The sequence below is a fragment of the Oryctolagus cuniculus genome, chromosome 1 (assembly GCF_964237555.1).
Source record: "Oryctolagus cuniculus chromosome 1, mOryCun1.1, whole genome shotgun sequence".
Lineage (NCBI taxonomy): Eukaryota > Metazoa > Chordata > Mammalia > Lagomorpha > Leporidae > Oryctolagus > Oryctolagus cuniculus.
In genome coordinates this window covers 217642622-217660091 of record NC_091432.1, presented here as the reverse complement: position 1 = coordinate 217660091, position 17470 = coordinate 217642622, and the positions used below count along the sequence as shown (strand labels likewise).

General features: G+C 55.5%; 1 protein-coding gene across 2 annotated transcripts; it reads left to right on the top strand.

Annotated features, from left to right (window-relative positions):
* Window positions 1–10467: 10467 nt before the first annotated feature.
* On the top strand, window positions 10468–17167 carry KIF12 (kinesin family member 12). Of its 2 annotated transcripts, XM_002720485.5 has the most exons (19): window positions 10468–10599; window positions 10668–10733; window positions 10824–10902; window positions 11136–11263; window positions 11364–11439; window positions 11771–11905; window positions 12028–12163; window positions 12575–12666; window positions 12827–12983; window positions 13579–13697; window positions 13786–13890; window positions 14474–14576; window positions 14659–14749; window positions 14921–15007; window positions 15254–15344; window positions 15417–15521; window positions 16093–16193; window positions 16278–16399; window positions 16763–17167. In XM_002720485.5, exons 1-19 carry the CDS (start codon window positions 10574–10576, stop codon window positions 16900–16902), a joined length of 1959 nt encoding a protein of 652 aa, XP_002720531.1. In that variant the 5' UTR covers window positions 10468–10573; the 3' UTR covers window positions 16903–17167. The 2 variants fall into 2 exon arrangements, with proteins under 2 accessions (XP_002720531.1, XP_069911917.1); XM_070055816.1 differs by having other exon boundaries at window positions 12028–12666.
* The last annotated feature ends 303 nt before the right edge of the window (window positions 17168–17470 follow it).

The following is a 17470-nucleotide window of genomic DNA, read 5'->3' as shown; positions in this document are numbered from 1 at the left end:
TCAAGATTTCAGCGAGCTCGGTTTGGAGAATTTCACAACAGGCCCTGGACCCATCTGGCTTTTCCTCCGCGGGGGGTATGAGCGGAGCAATGAAAAATGAGAGCCATGCAGTAAAGGGAGGGCTTCCTCCGCCTCGCTCAGTCCTCTGTCCCACGCAACACTTCCTGGGGCGCGTGTGTGTGGGCGGTGCACCCCTACTGCCCCAGGCCTGCGCCTGACAAGTGGGGGCGAGCCTCCGGGGCTCCGTCGTGGGGGGTGCTGGGCTTACCTGGGGGTTCCAAGTGTGTGGCCCACGGTCGGCTGTGGGGCCAGCTTGGCTCAGGAGGGGGAATGTCACCCCGTTTCTGGGCGCTATGGAGAGCACTTGCAGCAGGAGCTGATGATGTCCGCGATAAATGAGTCCCTGCAAGAATCCTTACATCATCAAGCCGAGTGTTTGCGGTTAACGCCGGAGGGAGGGGGGCGGGGGTGAGGGATGAGGTCAGGACAGATGCAGGGCTGCCCCCCCCCCCCGCAGCAGCCTCTCAGCCCTTCCTCCTGTCCTCTCTCCCCTCCCCCACAGCACACAGCTCCTACTGTGTGCTGGGTCCCATGCTGGCTCAGAGACCACAGGGCTCACAGACACACTCCTCCCTGCCCCAAACAGGCAGGCAGAGCAGCCCAAGGAGACCAGGGCTGCGTGGAGGGAAGCCCGGGATGCTGTTGGGGACGCAGACCCCTCTAACCTGACCCAGTGGCCGGGGTGATGAGGAAGGCAGGCAGGACGGGTGGAAGAGCATTCCCACACGGGGAACAGCGTGAGTGTGCAATGAAGGAATCAGAGGATGGCTCTCGGCCGGAGCACCGGATGCAGCGCGGGGCAGGTGGGGAGGCAGAGACAGGGTGGTGGGCAGGAGACACAGCCTCGGGACAGCAAGTGCCCAGCTGGGGAACTCGGGCTTTGTTCAGAGGCCCGCAGGAGTCCGAGGAGGGTCTTCCCGGGAATGGCAGCTGGGCAGAAGGGAACAGAGGATTCCAGGGGCATGGCCCTAGGCAAGGGGCCACGGGAGGGGCCCCTCATCACTCGGTCACCTCCACGCCAGGCTGGCAGCCCCTCCGCCCAGCACAGGCTCAGGGAAAGTGGGAAGTACAGGGCCACCCAGGACAAAGCCTGCTTTGTGGGGCGCGGGCTGTGGTGGCACGGCGCTCTGCTGCCCTCTAGTGGGGACTGAAAGTGCGCCCCTGCGGCACCTAGCCGGATGCTACCGACACCCAGGGGTTCCCAGCACATCGCTTGCTGTTCCCATGGCAGGCAGGCTAGGAACAGGTGCAATTGCCAGCAGAGGGCAGACTCCAAACAGGGCGAAAAGGGAGGGGATACAGAGGGTCCAGTGGCGTGGTGAAGAGTGGCTGAGTCAGGGGACAAGTGAGAAAAGGCCATAGTGCTGGTGGTGGCCGCACTGGTAGGAATGTGGCTAACACTGGCAATGCGGTTGTCGTGATTAAATGATGCTGGGGCTTGCCCGTTGGGCAAGGTTGGTGAGGCTGTTAACAACAGAGAAGATGTTGACAGCTGTGACTCCGACTGTGAAGGGTGTGGCAGCTGGCTTTCGGAGGCCATGTGCACCTGTTTCTCCGAGGCACAGACCTAGCGTGGAATTGCTGATGGTGGGATGGGACCTCGCAGGTTTTCAGGAAGTGGCTAAATCTACCCTCTCACCCATACCCCACACTCAGCCCGCTCCCACACGGCATTGTCTTCCGCTTGTGTTCATTCAGGTGCGTGTGCAGTGGCATCTTGCTGTGGTTTTAATTTCATTTTCCGGGGGACTATGTTGGGTACATTTTTTATCTTTATTAGATACTGAGTATCAGCTTTTCTGAAATACTAGGTCAGATCTTTTGGTCAATTTTATTTGTTTACCTAATTTTTAAAATTTTTAAAAATAATTTTATTTATTTGAGAGGTAGAGTTACAGACAGAGAGAGGGAGAGGCAGAGAGAGAGGTCTTCCATCCGCTGGTTCACTCCCCAATTGGCTGCAACGGCTGGAGCCTCGCAGATCCGAAGCCAGGAGCCAGGAGCTTCTTCCGGGTCTCCCATGTGGGTACAGGGATTCAAGCACTTGGGCCATCTTCTACTGCTTTCCCAGGCCATAGCAGAGTGCTGGATTGGAAGAGGAGCAGCCAGGACATGAACAGTGCCCATGTGGGATGCTGGTGCCACAAGCAGAAGCCATAGCACCGACCTCTTACCTATTTATTTTTATTTGAGGTGGGGGAGAGCACTTCCCCATGTACCGGTCCACTCTCCAGATGCCCACAGTGGCCGGAGGTAGACCAGGACTAAGCCAGATGGCAGCTAGGAGCTGGAACCATGCAGGCTTCCCACATGGGTGGTATTCCTACCAGCTAACCACTGGAGCCGCCACCACCACCTCCCAGGTCCACGTGAGCAGGAAGGTGGAGCAGGTACTCTGGTGTGAGACACAGGTGCTCTAACCAGCAACTGAACCACCAGGCTGGATGCCCACCCCCTTTCAGTCCATTATAAACTGAGTTTCTGTCTTTTCTCATTGGTTTCTAGAAGCCATAGATACATCCTGGAGGTGAGTCCTGAGTCCTTTGCTGTACATATTGCAAATAGCTCTTCTAGTCTGTAGCCAGCCTTTTTACTCTGTTACACTGAGTTTTTGATGAACACTAGTTTTAAATTGCAATGTGGGGCCTGGCCCTGGCCTGAAGTGCCGGCATCCCATATGGGCGCTGGTTCGAGACCCAGCTGCTCCACTTCCAATCCAGCTCTCTGCTATGGCTTGGGAAAGCCGTAGAAGATGGCCCAAGTCCTTGGGCCCCTGTACCCACATGGGAGACCTGGAAGAAGCACCTGGCTCCTGGCTTCGGATCAGCGCAGCTCTAGCCATTGTGGCCCACTGGGGAGTGAACCATCAGATGGAAGACTTCTCTCTCTCTCTCTCTCTCTCTCTCTCTCTCTGTAACTCTGACTGTCAAATAAATAAATAAATCTTAAAAAAATTGCAATGTGGTCTGATACATCTTTTTTTTTTAAGAAAATTGTTGTCTGTTCCCAATGTTATGAATACATTATTCAGATCCCTCCAAATCTGGAGCTATCACTCATTTCAAATCAGTATTGCAAGAGGTGTGACATAGGGTGTCAAAGAGGAGTACATTCCTTATACGGATAGCCAATCACTCGAGCCTAAGTTATTGAAAAGACTACTTACTCCTTTGTCATACATCAGATGCTGCAGACATATGGGTGCGTCCCCGGCGGGTCCCTCTGCCCGCACTGAGACCACACAGCATTACAAGGAAGTCGTGCCCTCCAGCCTCCCTCTTCTTCACTGTTGCTTCCATGTAAATGTTAGGATCAGCTTTCAGAAGTCGCTGCTGGGATGTTTATCAGGATTGCATCGAATCCATGCCAGTTTACAGAGAAGTGACCTCGTCGCCACCTTGTATCTTCTCACTCATGAGCACGGTCATTCATGAGCATGGTCATTCCGTCCCTTTGTGTAGGCTTCTTGCCGCCTTTCCTTCCTTTATCTGAGAGTGAGACAAAGAGAGCCGAACTCCCATCTGCCGGTTCACTTCCCAATGCAGCAGCTGGGACTGAACTCTGGGGCTGGAGTCAGGAGCTGGGAACACAGCCCAGGTCTCCCATGTGCGTGGCAGGGACCCAACTACTTGAGCAGCCACCTGCTGCCTCCCAGGCTGTGCATTAGCAGAAAGTGGGACTCAGGAGCCAGAGCCAGGACTTGAACCCGGGTACTGTGATAAGGGATTCAGGCATCCTAAGTGGTATTTTAATCAGTAGGTCAGATCCCCACCCCCATTTAGATCTCAGGTACTTCTCAGCCATGTTTTGCAATTTCCACACATAGTTTTTGCACTTCTTTCATTAAATCTATTTCTAATAAGCTGATTTTTGATGCTACTCTAAATGTTTAAAGTTTAATTTCCAGTTGTGTATTTTATATGTAATCAACCTCTGCTATTTATAATGTATGCTTGTTGAGAAAGTCCAGCGACTTTGCTAAATTCACTTATTAGTTCCAGATGCTTATTGAGTGCTGTGACACATGACATCTTCGCTGACCTCACTCCATTCCCTCCAGCTGCTACCTCTGCTGTCTCCCTTCCTTGAATGGAACAGGGAGTTATGACGTCATTACGTGCGATGCTACCTGTAGGATTTGTGCAGACAGCTTTTACTCAATCAAGGGATCTCGCTGTATTCCTGGATCATTGAGAGCTTTTTGTAAAATCGTAAACAAGCGTGAAGCTTTGTCTTTTCTGCATCTGTTGAGATGATATCAGTGTGTTGAGTCACATCGATCAACTTCAAAATGTTAGGGCAACTTTTGAGCTGCTGGAATAAATCCGCAGGTTTATGATTTGGTTTAGAGTCGGTTTGATTGGCTGATAGCTGTTTGTGATCTTTGTGTTCAACAAAGACAGTGGCCTGCAATTTTTTGTCTTGTGCTATTGGTAAGGACTCATTTTAAAAACCAGGAATTTTGAAATGATGAAAATTTGTGCAAGAGTATTAGTATTGATTCCTTAAATCAATACCGGGGAGGTGGGAAGACTCCCCATTCAGCTTCCTTTGTGGAGATGTTTTTAATTACAAATTCAACTTGCTCACTGGATATAAAACTTTCAGGAATTGTACTCTTTTCTCATACCCATTTTAATAAGTTCAGCCACTTAAGGGACTTGTCCGTGAATTCATGAACACAGTCAAGTTCAGATTTATTGGCATAAAATGTTATTAATATCATTATTCTTTTGAAATCTGTAGGCTCTGTAATAAAATTCCCTTTTACTTCTAATATTAGTGATTTGCATTTTCTCCTTTTGTTTTCTTTATTGGTTTTCTAACTATATATATGAGTTGTCGATCCTATCAAAGAACCAACTTCGGGCTTTGTTGATACTGTCTGTTGTATAGCGGTTGTGTGTTTCATTGCTTTGTGCTTTTGGCTGTGCTGTGTCCTTCTTTCTTTGGGTTTAATGTGTTCTTGTTTCTCGAGCATCCTGATATGGAAATTCTGATGATTGATTTCTCAATCTCCCTCCTTTTCTAGAATAAGCACCAGGGCTCTGAGTTTCCATCCGAGCACTGTGTGACTACATATTGTCCTTTCATTATTGTTCATTTCCAAATCTCTTCTAAGCACCACTGTGATTTCTCCTTCGATCCAGAGGTCATTTAGAAGTATTTTTGTGGTATTCTCAAACATTGGGAGGGGGGTATTTTCTAATTAATTTTCCTTTATGATTCTAAGTTAAGTCTTCTATGAGTGGAGAACATGCTCACAAGGATTTCAGTCCCTTGAAATGTCCAGGCCGGCCTTATAGCGCACCCTGTATTTTGGCAAATGTTTCATGTGCACTTGAAGAGAACATGCATTCTGCAATGACTGGGTTTGTTGTTTTGCATGTGTCATTTAGATCAAGCTGAGTAACAGTGATGTTCTAACTTTCTATATTCTTACTGAGTTTCTGCCCATTGTTCTGCAGTTAATGAAAGGTTGTGTTAAGAGTAGCACCTGGGGCCGGCACCGTGGCTCACGTGGTTAATCCTCCACCTGTGGCGCCGGCATCCCATATGGGCGCCGGTTTCTAGTCCCGGTTGCTCCTCTTCCAGTCCAGTTCTCTGCTGTGGCCTGGGAGTGCAGTGGAGGATGGCCCAAGTGCTTGGGCCCTGCACCGGCATGGGAGACCAGGAAGAAGCACCTGGCTCCTGGCTTCAGACCAGTGCAGCGCTGGCTGTAGCGGCCATTTGGTGAGTGAACCAACGGAAGAGGAAGACCTTTCTCTCTGTCTCTCTTTCACTGTCTATTACTCTACCTGTCAAAAAAAAAAAAAAAGAGTAGTACCTGTGGGGCTGGCACTGTAATGTAGAGGGTAAAGCTGCCGCCTGCAGTGCCAGCATCCCATATGGGTATTGGTTTGAGACCCGGCTGCTCCACTTTGAATTTAGCTCTCCACTATGGCCTGGGAAAGCAGTAGAAGATGACCCAAGTCCTTGGGCCCCTGCATCCATGTGGGAGACCAGGAAGAAGCTCCTGGCTCCTGGCTTCAGATTGGCACAGCTCCGGCCATTGCAGCCAACTGGGGAGTGAACCAGCAGATGGAAGACCTCTCTCTCTCTCTCTCTCTCTCTCTCTCTGTGTGTGTGTGTGTGTGTGTGTGTAACTCTGACTTTCAAATTAAATAAATATTTTTTTAAAAAGAGTAGTCCCTGTGACGGTAGATGCACCTGTTTCTCCTTGTGGGTCTGCTATTAGAATACGTTGAATCACATAATAAAGTGCTTCTCATTGCCTCTCTCGATGCTCCTTGCCTGGGAGTTCACTGCCCTCGTGTTAGTGGAGCTGCGTTGCTTTCCTCTCATTAGACCTGTGTGGTTTAACCTTTCCTAGTCTATCATTTTCTACCTATTTCTCTTATATTTGAAATGGGCCTTTACCTTGAAACAGACACATGTTTTGTATTTTGTATCCAATCTAACTTTCTTCTGTTTGGAGTAGTTTGTGTACAGTTAACATATGAGTGCTTTCTGATGTTACTGGGCTGAATTGTATCTTGTTATTTGTTTCAAGTTTGTTTCATTTATTCTTTGTGACTCTGCTTTTCCTTTCTTATCTTCTTTGGGTCAACTACTTTACTTTCATTTTCTATACTATTAGCTTCTCAGGTTAAGCTCTATTTTAATGGCAGTTCCCTTACGGTTTTCACTATCCATCCCTGACCTGCGGTAGGCTACCTTTAATTAGCACTTCCAGCACTTCCCACCAACGGAAGAAGCTATTCTGTAATTCTGCGGCTTCATTCTGTTCAACTCTCTTACCCTTTATGCCATGACCATGTAGAACTAAGTTTACTTTTAGATATATTACAATTACAGAAAGAAACTAGTATAACTGTATTTTAGATGGAAAATGATTTTACATACACCTCTTTATTCCTTTCTACAATTCCATGTTCCACATGATCATTCGACCTAAAAAAAGCAAAAACCAAACAAAGTTCCTTCAGTATTCTTTGTAGTGGTGACCGACTGGCACTCAATTACTGTGGCTTCTGTCTGTTCAAAGCTGTGTATTTTACTTACTTTTGTAAAGGATACTTCTGCTGGGCATAGAATTCTGAGTTAAATTTTCTTTTCTAATTTCCACACTTTAAAGATGTCATTCTATTGCCTATTGGTTATCCATAGTTTCCATTTGAAAGTGGTTGTCAGTCTTGCTGTTTTGAAAATTGTGTTTCCCCCACCACCCACATAGCTGCCTTTAAGGTTTTTCCATTGTCTTTGGTTTTCAACAGTTTAAGAAGTGCTTGAGGGCCAGCGCTGTGACGCAGAGGGTAAAGCCTCTGTGCGCAGTGCCAGCATACCACATCAGCACTGATTCACGCTCCAGCTGCTCCACTTCCAGTCCAGCTTCCCACTAACACACCTGGAAAAGCAGCAGGAGGTGGCCCAAGTTCTTGGGTCCCTGAACCCTTATGGTAGATCCAGGTGAAGCTCCTGGCTTCAGATTGGCCCAGCTCTGGCCATTGTGGACATTTGACTATTGAACCAGTGGATGGAAGATTTCTCTGTCTCGATCTCTCTCTCTTTCTAACTCTACCTTTCAAATAAACAAATCTCTTTTTTTAAGAAGTTCTTGGTGTCCTCCTGTGCTTATACTTTACTTCTCTTACGTATCTCATCCGATATTTCCATAAGCATTGTCTCTGCAGTACCAACATCTTCATACTCCGTTGACTTTCATCACCTCCATTTTCAAACCAGGGCAAAAGCCAAGTCCTTAGTGTTGCCCACAAGGCTCTCTGGGATCAGATCCCGCCTCCCCTAGGACCTTCTGTCTCCCACCCTCCCCAGTTTCCTATGCTCCAGCCACTCTGCCCTCTTCCATTCCGCAAACACACTGGTCATGCTCCATCTCAGGACCTTTGCATTGGACACTTCTGCCAGGGCCGCTGTCCCCCAGACATGCACTTGGCCAGCTCATCCTCTTCCTTGAAGTCTTTACTCGATGGTCACCTTCTCAGCCAGATGTTCTAAGACCACACTATTCAAACAACAACCTTTTCCTCATCCCAACAGTCGCAATCTCCCTCACTCAGATTGAGTATTTTCATAACATCTGAATTTTTTCCAGGCCATGTAAATTATTTATCTACCTATTTTTTATTGTCTGTCCCATCTCATTCAATTTTGTTCGCTTGCACACCCAAGGGCCTAGAAGCCTGGCACTGCTCCTGAATGTTCCACGTATGCATAGCACAGTTCACACTCATCGTTACTAGAGAACAGAACCAGCGCTCGGCTTGTGCTTGTGGTCAGCTACTGCTGCCAACATTACCATTCAGGCTGGGAAACCTGAGACAAAAGTTCCCACAAAGCAACACATCACACCCCACACGCGCCTAGATGCCCTGTCTCCGCACTTTTATCAGTCCAGTGTCTCGACGTCCAGTATGGGCAGCTGCCCGTGAAGACGTGAAACCCATAGTGCTTAACAGTGTTATGGACCTTTAAAGGGACCGCTCGTTCACTCATGGGGTTGACAGCTGAAAAAAGCAGCCGCCCACAGCAGACAGCATCGAGTCTTCCAGCTCAGCACGCTGGGCAGCTCAGACCTGCCGTTTGTAGTTGCTTTCTCCCTGGACAATCTCCACTGCCTACCTCTGCTATCCTGTTTTATTTATTTATTTATATGTATATTTATTTATTTATCTTTGACAGGCAGAGTGGACAGTGAGAGAGAGAGAAAGAGAGAAAGGTCTTCCTTTCCTGTTGGTTCACCCCCCCAATGGCCGCCGCGGCCAGTGCACTGTGCTGATCCGAAGCCAGGAGCCAGGTGCTTCTCCTGGTCTCCCATGGGGTGCAGGGCCCAAGCACCTGGGCCATCCTCCACTGCACTCCCGGGCCACAGCAGAGAGCTGGCCTGGAAGAGGAGCAACCGGGACAGAATCCGGCGCCCCGACCGGGGTTAGAACCTGGGGTGCCAGCGCCGCAGGCAGATGATTAGCCTATTGAGCCGCGGCGCCAGCCGATTTATTTATTTTTTTAAATACAAACAGTAATGTGAACTTTGTTTACCAAAATGTCTCAAAAAATAGAATGAGGAATTTGAGAGCTGAATGGGATCTTGGGTTATCATCTGTGGATTTTTAACTTTTGCTTTTAGTTAATCCTATACAACTCTTGTTTCACTTTAAAACCATACAAAATAGGAGAATCTCTTTCTATAGAGAGGAAAGAGGTCCAGAGAGGACCAGGCCCTATGAAACTGGCTGCAGGGCTGGGGGCAGGGGCTCATTGTAGCACTCGTTTTCGATCCAGCAATAGATCCTTGAACCAACACACCAGTCTTGCACAGCTCCAGTGCACGGCGAGCTCACTGCCTCCCAAGAGAGCCCACGCCCCAGTGGGGTGGCTTTGCCCACTGTCTGCCATTTGTGGTGGCAGAGTGTGCTACACTGAAGGGGGCTGATCTGGGGGGCTTTCATACCAACACGTATCTGGGGGGGAGGGGTTTGCAGAAATATTCTGTGAGTACATAGAGACAGTCTCAATGGGGGCAACAACACTGACAATCGGACAGTGTCACGGCCCCAGCTGTAGGCCTTCAGTGGATTCTGGGTTCCCTGAGGAGTGACTGCGGTGCCTTCCATGAGCTGGGTCCAGCCTCAGACCACCCCTCCCCCCGCCTCACATGTTTCCCTACCCTAGCCTCCCTGAGGTGTGCCGCCTCTGCCTGGCACACCCTCACCTCCCTGTCCTCCTGGCTCCCATACACCTCTCCCCCAGAAGCCCCACATGCTGGTTGTCCTTGCCTGACTCCAGGGGCCAGCTGATCTCTACACGATTCCTCGATTCCTCGGCCCTGGAGCCCAGCATGGCGTCTGCACGGATTGTGCGACTGCCTGGCCCCGGCACACTCGCAGGCATCTCTGCTCTCACAACCCGGAGCAGGAGAGGGTTAAGCAATTGCTTGGATTAGCCTTGGCATCGGGAAGGCGGGTGCCCCAATGTTTAACCAGATGCTTGGAAACCTGCTCTCAGTCCAGCCAGGTCTCCCTACAGCTGACTGAGCCCTGAGCTCCTCCCCTCCCCGGGCTCAGAGAAGCCCTGATGTGCAGGGGGGGACTGCAGAGGAGTAGGAAGAACCTGGACATGGTCTGCCCAGGCTGGAGCCTTGGCCCTGCCAGAGCCCTTCCCTCCCCAGCTTGCTATACCCCTGTGTGCACAAAGGATGCTGGTGTTGAGACTGGTGGAGAGCAAGGGGTCCCACACTCCAGACCCCCTTGGCTCGAGGTCCCCTAGGCTGGAAGAGAGTTTCCCAGGCGCAGAAGTGGGGGTGGGTAAATCTTTAACCAGCTAGTCCTGGGCAGGCCCAAGCCTTTCCGGATGGATGGAGGCCTGGGATGGGAGGGGGCTGGGAAAGCAAGTGTATGTGGACAGCCCCAGCGTCGGGGAGGAAGGGAGGGTAGAGGGGGGAAAAGGAAGGAGAGAGACTCGGGAGGAGCTAACTGCGTGTGCAGAGCCGGACATGGAGGAGCGCGGGTCTCCCGACGGGTAAGTAGATTGTAACAGGGACCTGGGAGCGCAGGGCGCCGGGATGCTAACCCGCGCTGCTGCCGCAGGGACCCCGCACGGAACCTGGAGCAAGGCCCCGAAGGCCCGGAAACGTCCATCCAGGTGGTCCTCAGGTGGGTGCAGGCTGGCTAAGAGGCATCCGGCCATGGAAGGGACTGATGGGGACATCAGGACGGACCATTTGCCCTCCTGTCGGGCTCCAGGGTGCGTCCCATGAGCGAGGCGGAGCTTCGCAGGGGGGAAAAGAGCGCCCTGCACTGCTCAGGGACCCGGACTCTGCAGGTGAGGATCCCTACCCTTCCTCCATCCCCAGAAAACCTATCCAAAGGACCCGCAGCCCCTCCGGGAAAGCAGCTTAGTCCAAGGCCCGGCCCTCGCCCCTCCATCCTCCGCGCCCCACCCTCCCAGGAGTCTCCGCCCTCCCCAGACTGTCCCGCCCCTGCGGAGTGGCACGCCCTCCACGACTGCCAAGCCCTCCCCTAGACGGCCCCACCCCTCCACCCGCCCCTCCGCAGGTGACTCCCCCGGGCGGGGGCCCCGACGTGGCGTTCCGCTTCGGGGCCGTGCTGGACGGGGCGCGCACGCAGGAGGACGTGTTTCGGGCCTGTGGCGTGCGGCGTCTGGGCGAGCTGGCGCTGCGCGGGTGAGTATAGGCTCGAACCCGGCTCTACACCCCTGCCACCATACCCCTCCCTCACCCCTCACCCCTCCCCTGGGCTCAGCCACGCCCCTGCCACCCGCAGCTTCTCCTGCACGGTCTTCACCTTTGGCCAGACGGGGTCTGGGAAGACCTACACCCTGACCGGACCTCCTCCCCAGGTGAGCCCGGCGCCAGTGGAGCCCACGTGGGTCTGATGGCTTGCAAGCCCCTGGGGTTGCAGCCCTGTCCCCCTGGTTTGCAGACAAGGAACCTGAGGACTGTGGAGAGGGGGCTTGCCCAGTTTGAAGCATTGAGGTTCAAACTTCGGCTCTTGCCTTGTTATCTCTCAGTTCCTTCTTCAGTAAGATTAAAGTGAGCTAACATGGGGAGCCTTGGTATGGTTCCTGGTGCAGAGTGAGTGCTTTGCAAAGAGGAGCTGCTGCTGCCGGTGATGATGAAGGTGATGATGATGGCAGCCCAGTCCCCAGGCGCAGCTCTCTTTGCCTGCAGGGGGAGGGGGAGCCGGTCCCCCCTGGTCTGGCTGGCATCATGCAGAGGACCTTCGCCTGGCTCCTAGACCGCGTGCAGCAGCTGGGGACCCCCGTCACCCTCCGCGCCTCCTACCTGGAGATCTACAATGAGCAGGTCAGGGGTGAGGGGCGAAGAAAGCAGCGACAAGGAAACAGACGGGGCGGTGGGGACGCAGCAGCCTCAGGGGGCTGGATGCATGGATGGAGCACCCTCCTCACCCTCCACCCCCCTCCCAGGTTCGGGACCTGCTGAGCGTGGCGTCTCCCCGGCCTCTCCCCGTTCGCTGGAATAAGACACGGGGCTTCTACGTGGAGCAGCTGCGGGTGGTGGAGTTTGGGAGTCTGGAGACGCTGATGGGACTGCTGCAGCTGGGTGCGTGCTCTCCAGGGCAGCTTTGGGGGCCGGGTGCCCAAGCCTCCACCTCCACTGAGCCTGGCCTCGGTGTGGACGGGGGCTTCCGAGATGACTCGGGTCAGGTGGGGCAAGGGCCAGTGACCAACAGTTCAGACCCTGGCCCTGAGGGTGCCCCTGCTGGCCCCCAAGGCCTGCTAACTCTGCCTTCCAAGTTCCTTTCATGCCCAGCCCTGCCCCCAGCCTTGTCATACTCCCCACCTCCTGGCTGGCCCCTGCTAGGCTGTTTCCAGATGGAATGCCCCACCCTTCTGGAACCAACACGTACTGCCCTGCCCTCTACCTGGACACCTGCTGGCTCCTCCCCCAGGGAGCCTCGGCCCCTTTATCTTCCTAGGAAGAAGCCCAGCTCCCCGTGTGTTTCCCCTCCAGGTCTTAGCCGGAGAAGGAGCTCTGCTCACACCCTGAACCAGGCTTCCAGCAGAAGCCACGCCCTGCTCACTCTCTACATCAGCTGCCAAACTGTGAGTTCTCCCGGCTTGGGGAAGGCGCTGGCCCAGGGCCACCCAGCAAGGGCGTGGAAGCCCACCTGGGTGTGCACGGGAGGTGACTGTGGAAGCCCTTCCCTTTGTGACCTGGATTGGGACAGTCGTTCCCAAGCCCCAGCCAACCCCGGTCCCCCAGCCCCAGCAGATGCCTCCTGTGGACTCCGGGGCGCCCCCTGCTGGTGGGAAGCTGTGCTTTGTTGACCTGGCCGGCAGTGAGAAGGTAGCAGCCACAGGGTCCCGTGGGGAGCTGATGCTGGAGGCCAACAGCATCAACCGCAGCCTGCTGGCTCTGGGTGAGAGTGGTGCCAGCTGGTCTGAAGTCCCGGGTCCCTCGTCTGGGGTGGGCCCACCGCCGGGGGAGTTGTAGGGTGGCGATGAGGGCTGGGGTGCTGTGATAGGGAGCCCACAGCCTCATTCTGGGTCTGCTCTTAGAACGTGGCTTGGGAATCCATCACTCTAAGGGTCTATAATGTTGGGTTCTACAATGGGAGGTGGGAATTCTTAGCTGCAGAGCACGAATCCCCAGAGACACTTGGGAAGGTGGGAAGACTGGGAGCCCGTGGGGGGAAGGGATGGCCTCGTCTCCCCACCCCCACCCCATGGATTCTCCATGCTGGGCGAGGGAGGTGTCGGGAAATTCCTTTCCGTGGATTCCATTTCTTGGCAATCTCCTGCGCCCGTCCCTTCCCTGGGCAGTGGGAAGCAGAGGCGGACGAGGCCACCCTGCCGTGGAGCAGCTGCTGTTTGGTGGTTAGACCAAGCAGAAAGCGATGAGATCATGGGAAGATGGGTTTGGAGAGTCCCACAGGCCTGGGGGCAGGGCTCAGCTCTGCAGCGTCCCAGCTGGGCAAGCATCATAACCATCCTGGGCTCGCTCTACCCACGCAGGCCACTGCATCTCCCTGCTGCTGGACCCCCAGCGGAAGCAGAGCCACATCCCCTTCCGGGACAGCAAGCTCACCAAGTTGCTGGCCGACTCGCTGGGCGGACGTGGGGTCACCCTCATGGTATCTGAGGGGAGCTGGGCAGGAGGGCTGGGTCCCCAAGAAGGGGCCCCCAGGGAGGAACACTCAGGCTGGGTGACCCCCCTCCCAGGTGGCCTGCGTGTCCCCATCAGCCCAGTGCCTTCCGGAGACCCTCAGCACCCTGCGATATGCCAGTCGTGCTCAGCGGGTGACCACCCGGCCACAGGCCCCCAAGGCGAGTGTGGGAGAGGGGCAGAGGGAAAGGCAGGGGCCACGGTGCACGGTGGGTGGGCGGGTAGAGGGATCAGGCAGTAGTCAGAGCCTGGGTTGGCATCACAGTTGGAATCTGGGACGGGATCAGAGTTGGGATTACTGTTGGAGCCTAGAAGTGCTGTCACGGTTGGGTAGGGTAAGGTCAGGGCTCCAGCCATGGACAAGGTCAGGATAAGGTAGGTATAGGCTTGGAGTCTGGGTGGAGATGTGACTCAGAGCCTAACCAGGATCTGAGCTGGTATCCTGGTTGAGTCTGACTAGAGCTAGGGTCAGAACCCAGGCCAAGGTCTGCACAGAACTGAGTTTGGTGTTGACTAGTATTGAGAGCAGAATCCAGCCCACAGTGGGGCCCTCCAGGGTGACAGAGTTGGAACAAGGTACCCCCTGCAGGATGACACGGTCTGTGCCAAGATGCCAGGCTGGCAAGGCTGGCAGTGACGCTGAGGCCGGACTTTAGGCCCCAGGCACTCCCCACACCTGGAAACCCTTGTGCAGTGCACAGCTTGCACAACTAGAAAAGGTGGCCGTGGGCTCTTCCTCCACAGTCCCCCGCGGCAAAGCAGCCCCAGCGTTTGGAGACTGAGATGCTGCAGCTTAGGGAGGAGAACCGACGCCTGCGGCTCCAGCTGGACCAGTCAGACCCCAAGGGTATGAGCTCCTTGGGGGCACGGGTGGGGTGTGGTTAGGGCCTGGAGCTCCTGTGGCTCCAGCCATCCCTGCCTCCTTACAGCCTCTGCGCAGAGTGGGGCCCGGCTGGCCTGGGCCCAGCGGAGTCTCTACGGGATGCTCCAGGAGTTCATGCTGGAGAATGAGCGGCTCAGGTAGGGCCCCGCCCACAGCCTGAGCGGCTCAGGTAGGGCCCCGCCCACAGCCGGAGGCTCCGGGCCACAGCTCTCCCCTCCCCTCCCGGCCTCTCCTTGTCTGCACCTGCCTCCCGGGACCGAAACTTGGCTGCCATGAGCAGGGCCTGAGACCCTTCCTGCTCTCCCCAGGAAAGAGATGAGCCAGCTGCAGAGTAGCCGGGACCTGGCGAGGGCTGAGCAGCGCGTCTTGGCCCAGCAGGTGCACGAGCTGGAAAGGTGAGCATGGAGTCAAAGAACAGAGGCCAGACATGGCTGCGATGTCACCGCTGGGTCAGGCCACCCGCTTCCATCTGCAGCTTGGCCCCCTCCTGGCTGTGCCACCGTGGGCCACATGGGCCATGGACTGAAAATGGGCCGGTGTCTCCTAAGTGCTCCGGGCGCCTCTGTTGAAATGGGCGATGTGGGGGTCTGCCTGGGAATAGGTTTGGGGGCCACAGGCACAGACCCCACTGTTCTTTTCAGGCACCTCCACTCTGCCTGCTACCTTCGCCAGCCGGGTCCCGGCCCGGCCCCACCGTGTCCCTGTGGGATGGGACCAGCTCCCCTGTGCCATGTGAGTCTCACGGCCCAGCCTGGAGGGGCGACAGAGAGGGACACCGTGGAACGCTCACGTGCCCTCTTGCAGGCACTGCCGCCTCTCTGCTCCTGCCCCTGCTGCCACCTCTGCCCTCTGTGCCGAGCACCTCTGGCCCACTGGGCCTGCCCACAGGGAGGGCGCCACCTGCCGCAGGTATGAAGGGCCCTCGTGGCGGGGAGGGAGATGGGAGAACTCGAGACCTTGATCCAGTTGCAGCAGACCAGGAGACTCCAGAGCCCCAGGCATCCCAGGCTTCCAGACTGTGACGTGAGGTGTGGCTGGCTGGCGGAGGGGCCCTCTGCCTGGGACTTACCTCGCTCCCACCCCACCCGGCCTCTTTTAGGGGTTGCTCTGTCACTCACTTAACTCAGGTATGCACAGTTATTCCCTGTGCCAAAGACTCAGGTAGCCACTCCCAGCTCCACACACTCTCCTCTGAGCTCCTTTCTCTGTGCCAACTGCAGACGTGGGCACTGAGGGTTCAGAAAGAAACCAGACGCACTCCTGCCCACGTGGAGCACCTAGCTGCAGGAGCAGACATCGCCAAAGCCACCTGCTGCCTGGCAGAAGAAAGCGACCAAGACCCCGCCCCTTTCTTGCCAACCTGCCGTTCTTGGCACCTTGTGGGGCTGGCCTGGCAGGGGCACACAGCCAGCACCAGGGAAGTAGGACACAGAGGGGACAGGGCTGGGTCACCCAGTGTGCACTCGGGGCTTTCCTGCAGATGCTGACCCCTGAGGCCCCAGCTGGTGTGCCCCTGTCCGGCCGGCCCCCACCCTGGGCGCCCCCATGCAGCCCTGGCTCTGCCAAGTGCCCAAGAGAGAGGTGGGCCCAGCCCCGGGGCACTGGGGTGGGGGAGGAGGAGACCTGGACACTCACAGACTCACCGCCCGCCGCGCCCTGGCCCAGGACTCACAGCGACTGGACTCAGATGCGAGCTCTGGCTGAAACACTGACCGAGGAGGAGGAGGTGGCACCGTCTGCACCCCCCCTGCCCGTGGGGCCCCCAGACACATCACCGGCACTGAGAGGTGACACAGGGAGAGAGGGAGGGGCCCCTGATGTCCTCTTGGTCTTGGGCCAGAACCCACCTTCTCTGAGCCTCAGTATCCCCGTCTCTGGAATGGGGGCAGTGTTGAGGGGTGATTTTTTAAAGTATTTCTAGTTCTCAAACTTGGAATTCTCTTTTTAGGACTTTTTATAGGCCTAGATGTATGCTGGAGCCCATGGATAGAGAGTAGGGGGTAGAGGGTGGGGGATGAGGGAGGGGTGGAGTTTACCACCCGAGGCTTCCCCTGCGGGTGTTGGGACCCACCCACCCCCCACCCCCCACCCCCCACCCCCCACCCCCACCGCTGGCTGGAAGGGCCTGCTCACTTTTTACTGCTCCTTAGGTGGGGCCGGAGTTCCCAACCTGGCCCAGAGACTAGAAGCCCTCAGGCACCAGATCGGCAGCTCTCTGCGGCGTGGTCGGAGCCAGCCACCTCCTCACCAGGGCACTCAGAGCTCCGGCCAGGCCCTCCCTCCCCGCTGAAGCCACCTGGAAACCCAGGAGGCTGCCATGTGGCCTCCGCCTGGCTCTGTGCACTTGGACTTCAGCTCCCCCGGCTGCGAATGGGAATAGCGGCCGCTCACCCTGCAGCCGGGCTGGGCAGAGGCCGGCTCCAAGGGCAGGGGGTGGGGCGGGTGCTGGTGGGGCTGTCAGGGGAACAAGGGGACCCTGTGAAATAAGTCTGGACTCCGGAGAACGCAGGCAGCGGGTGGTGAAGTTCGTGAATAAAGAGAGATGCCGCTTGTGAGTCAGGCTGGTCCTGCCCTCAGGGGCACCAGGCACTTTCGCGAGGGGCAGTCTCCTGGGGGAGCCTGGGGGCAGCAGGTGTGTGTCTCCTCATCTGGAATGTGCTGGGCTCCCATGTCCTCCCGTGTGCTATGCGTATTTTAACTAAGCAGCCACTAGGCCTGGGTGTAAAGGAACAAAATGTTGGCACCTCCGGGAAGAAGGCGTGAGGGAACCTGACCAGGCTCCGGGCTGGGGCAGGCAAGGCGCCCGCCTGCTGTGTGCCAGCAACACGGGCCCTGGTGCTGGCTGCCTCTGCCAGACC

Coding starts and splice junctions, on each gene's coding strand:
- KIF12 (XM_070055816.1), top strand. CDS start 10,574: ATGGAGGAGCGCGGGTCTCCCGACGG. Junction 10,734..10,823: donor TCCATCCAGGTGGTCCTCAG/GTGGGTGCAGGC, acceptor GTCGGGCTCCAG/GGTGCGTCCCATGAGCGAGG. Junction 15,522..16,092: donor GAGGGCGCCACCTGCCGCAG/GTATGAAGGGCC, acceptor GCTTTCCTGCAG/ATGCTGACCCCTGAGGCCCC.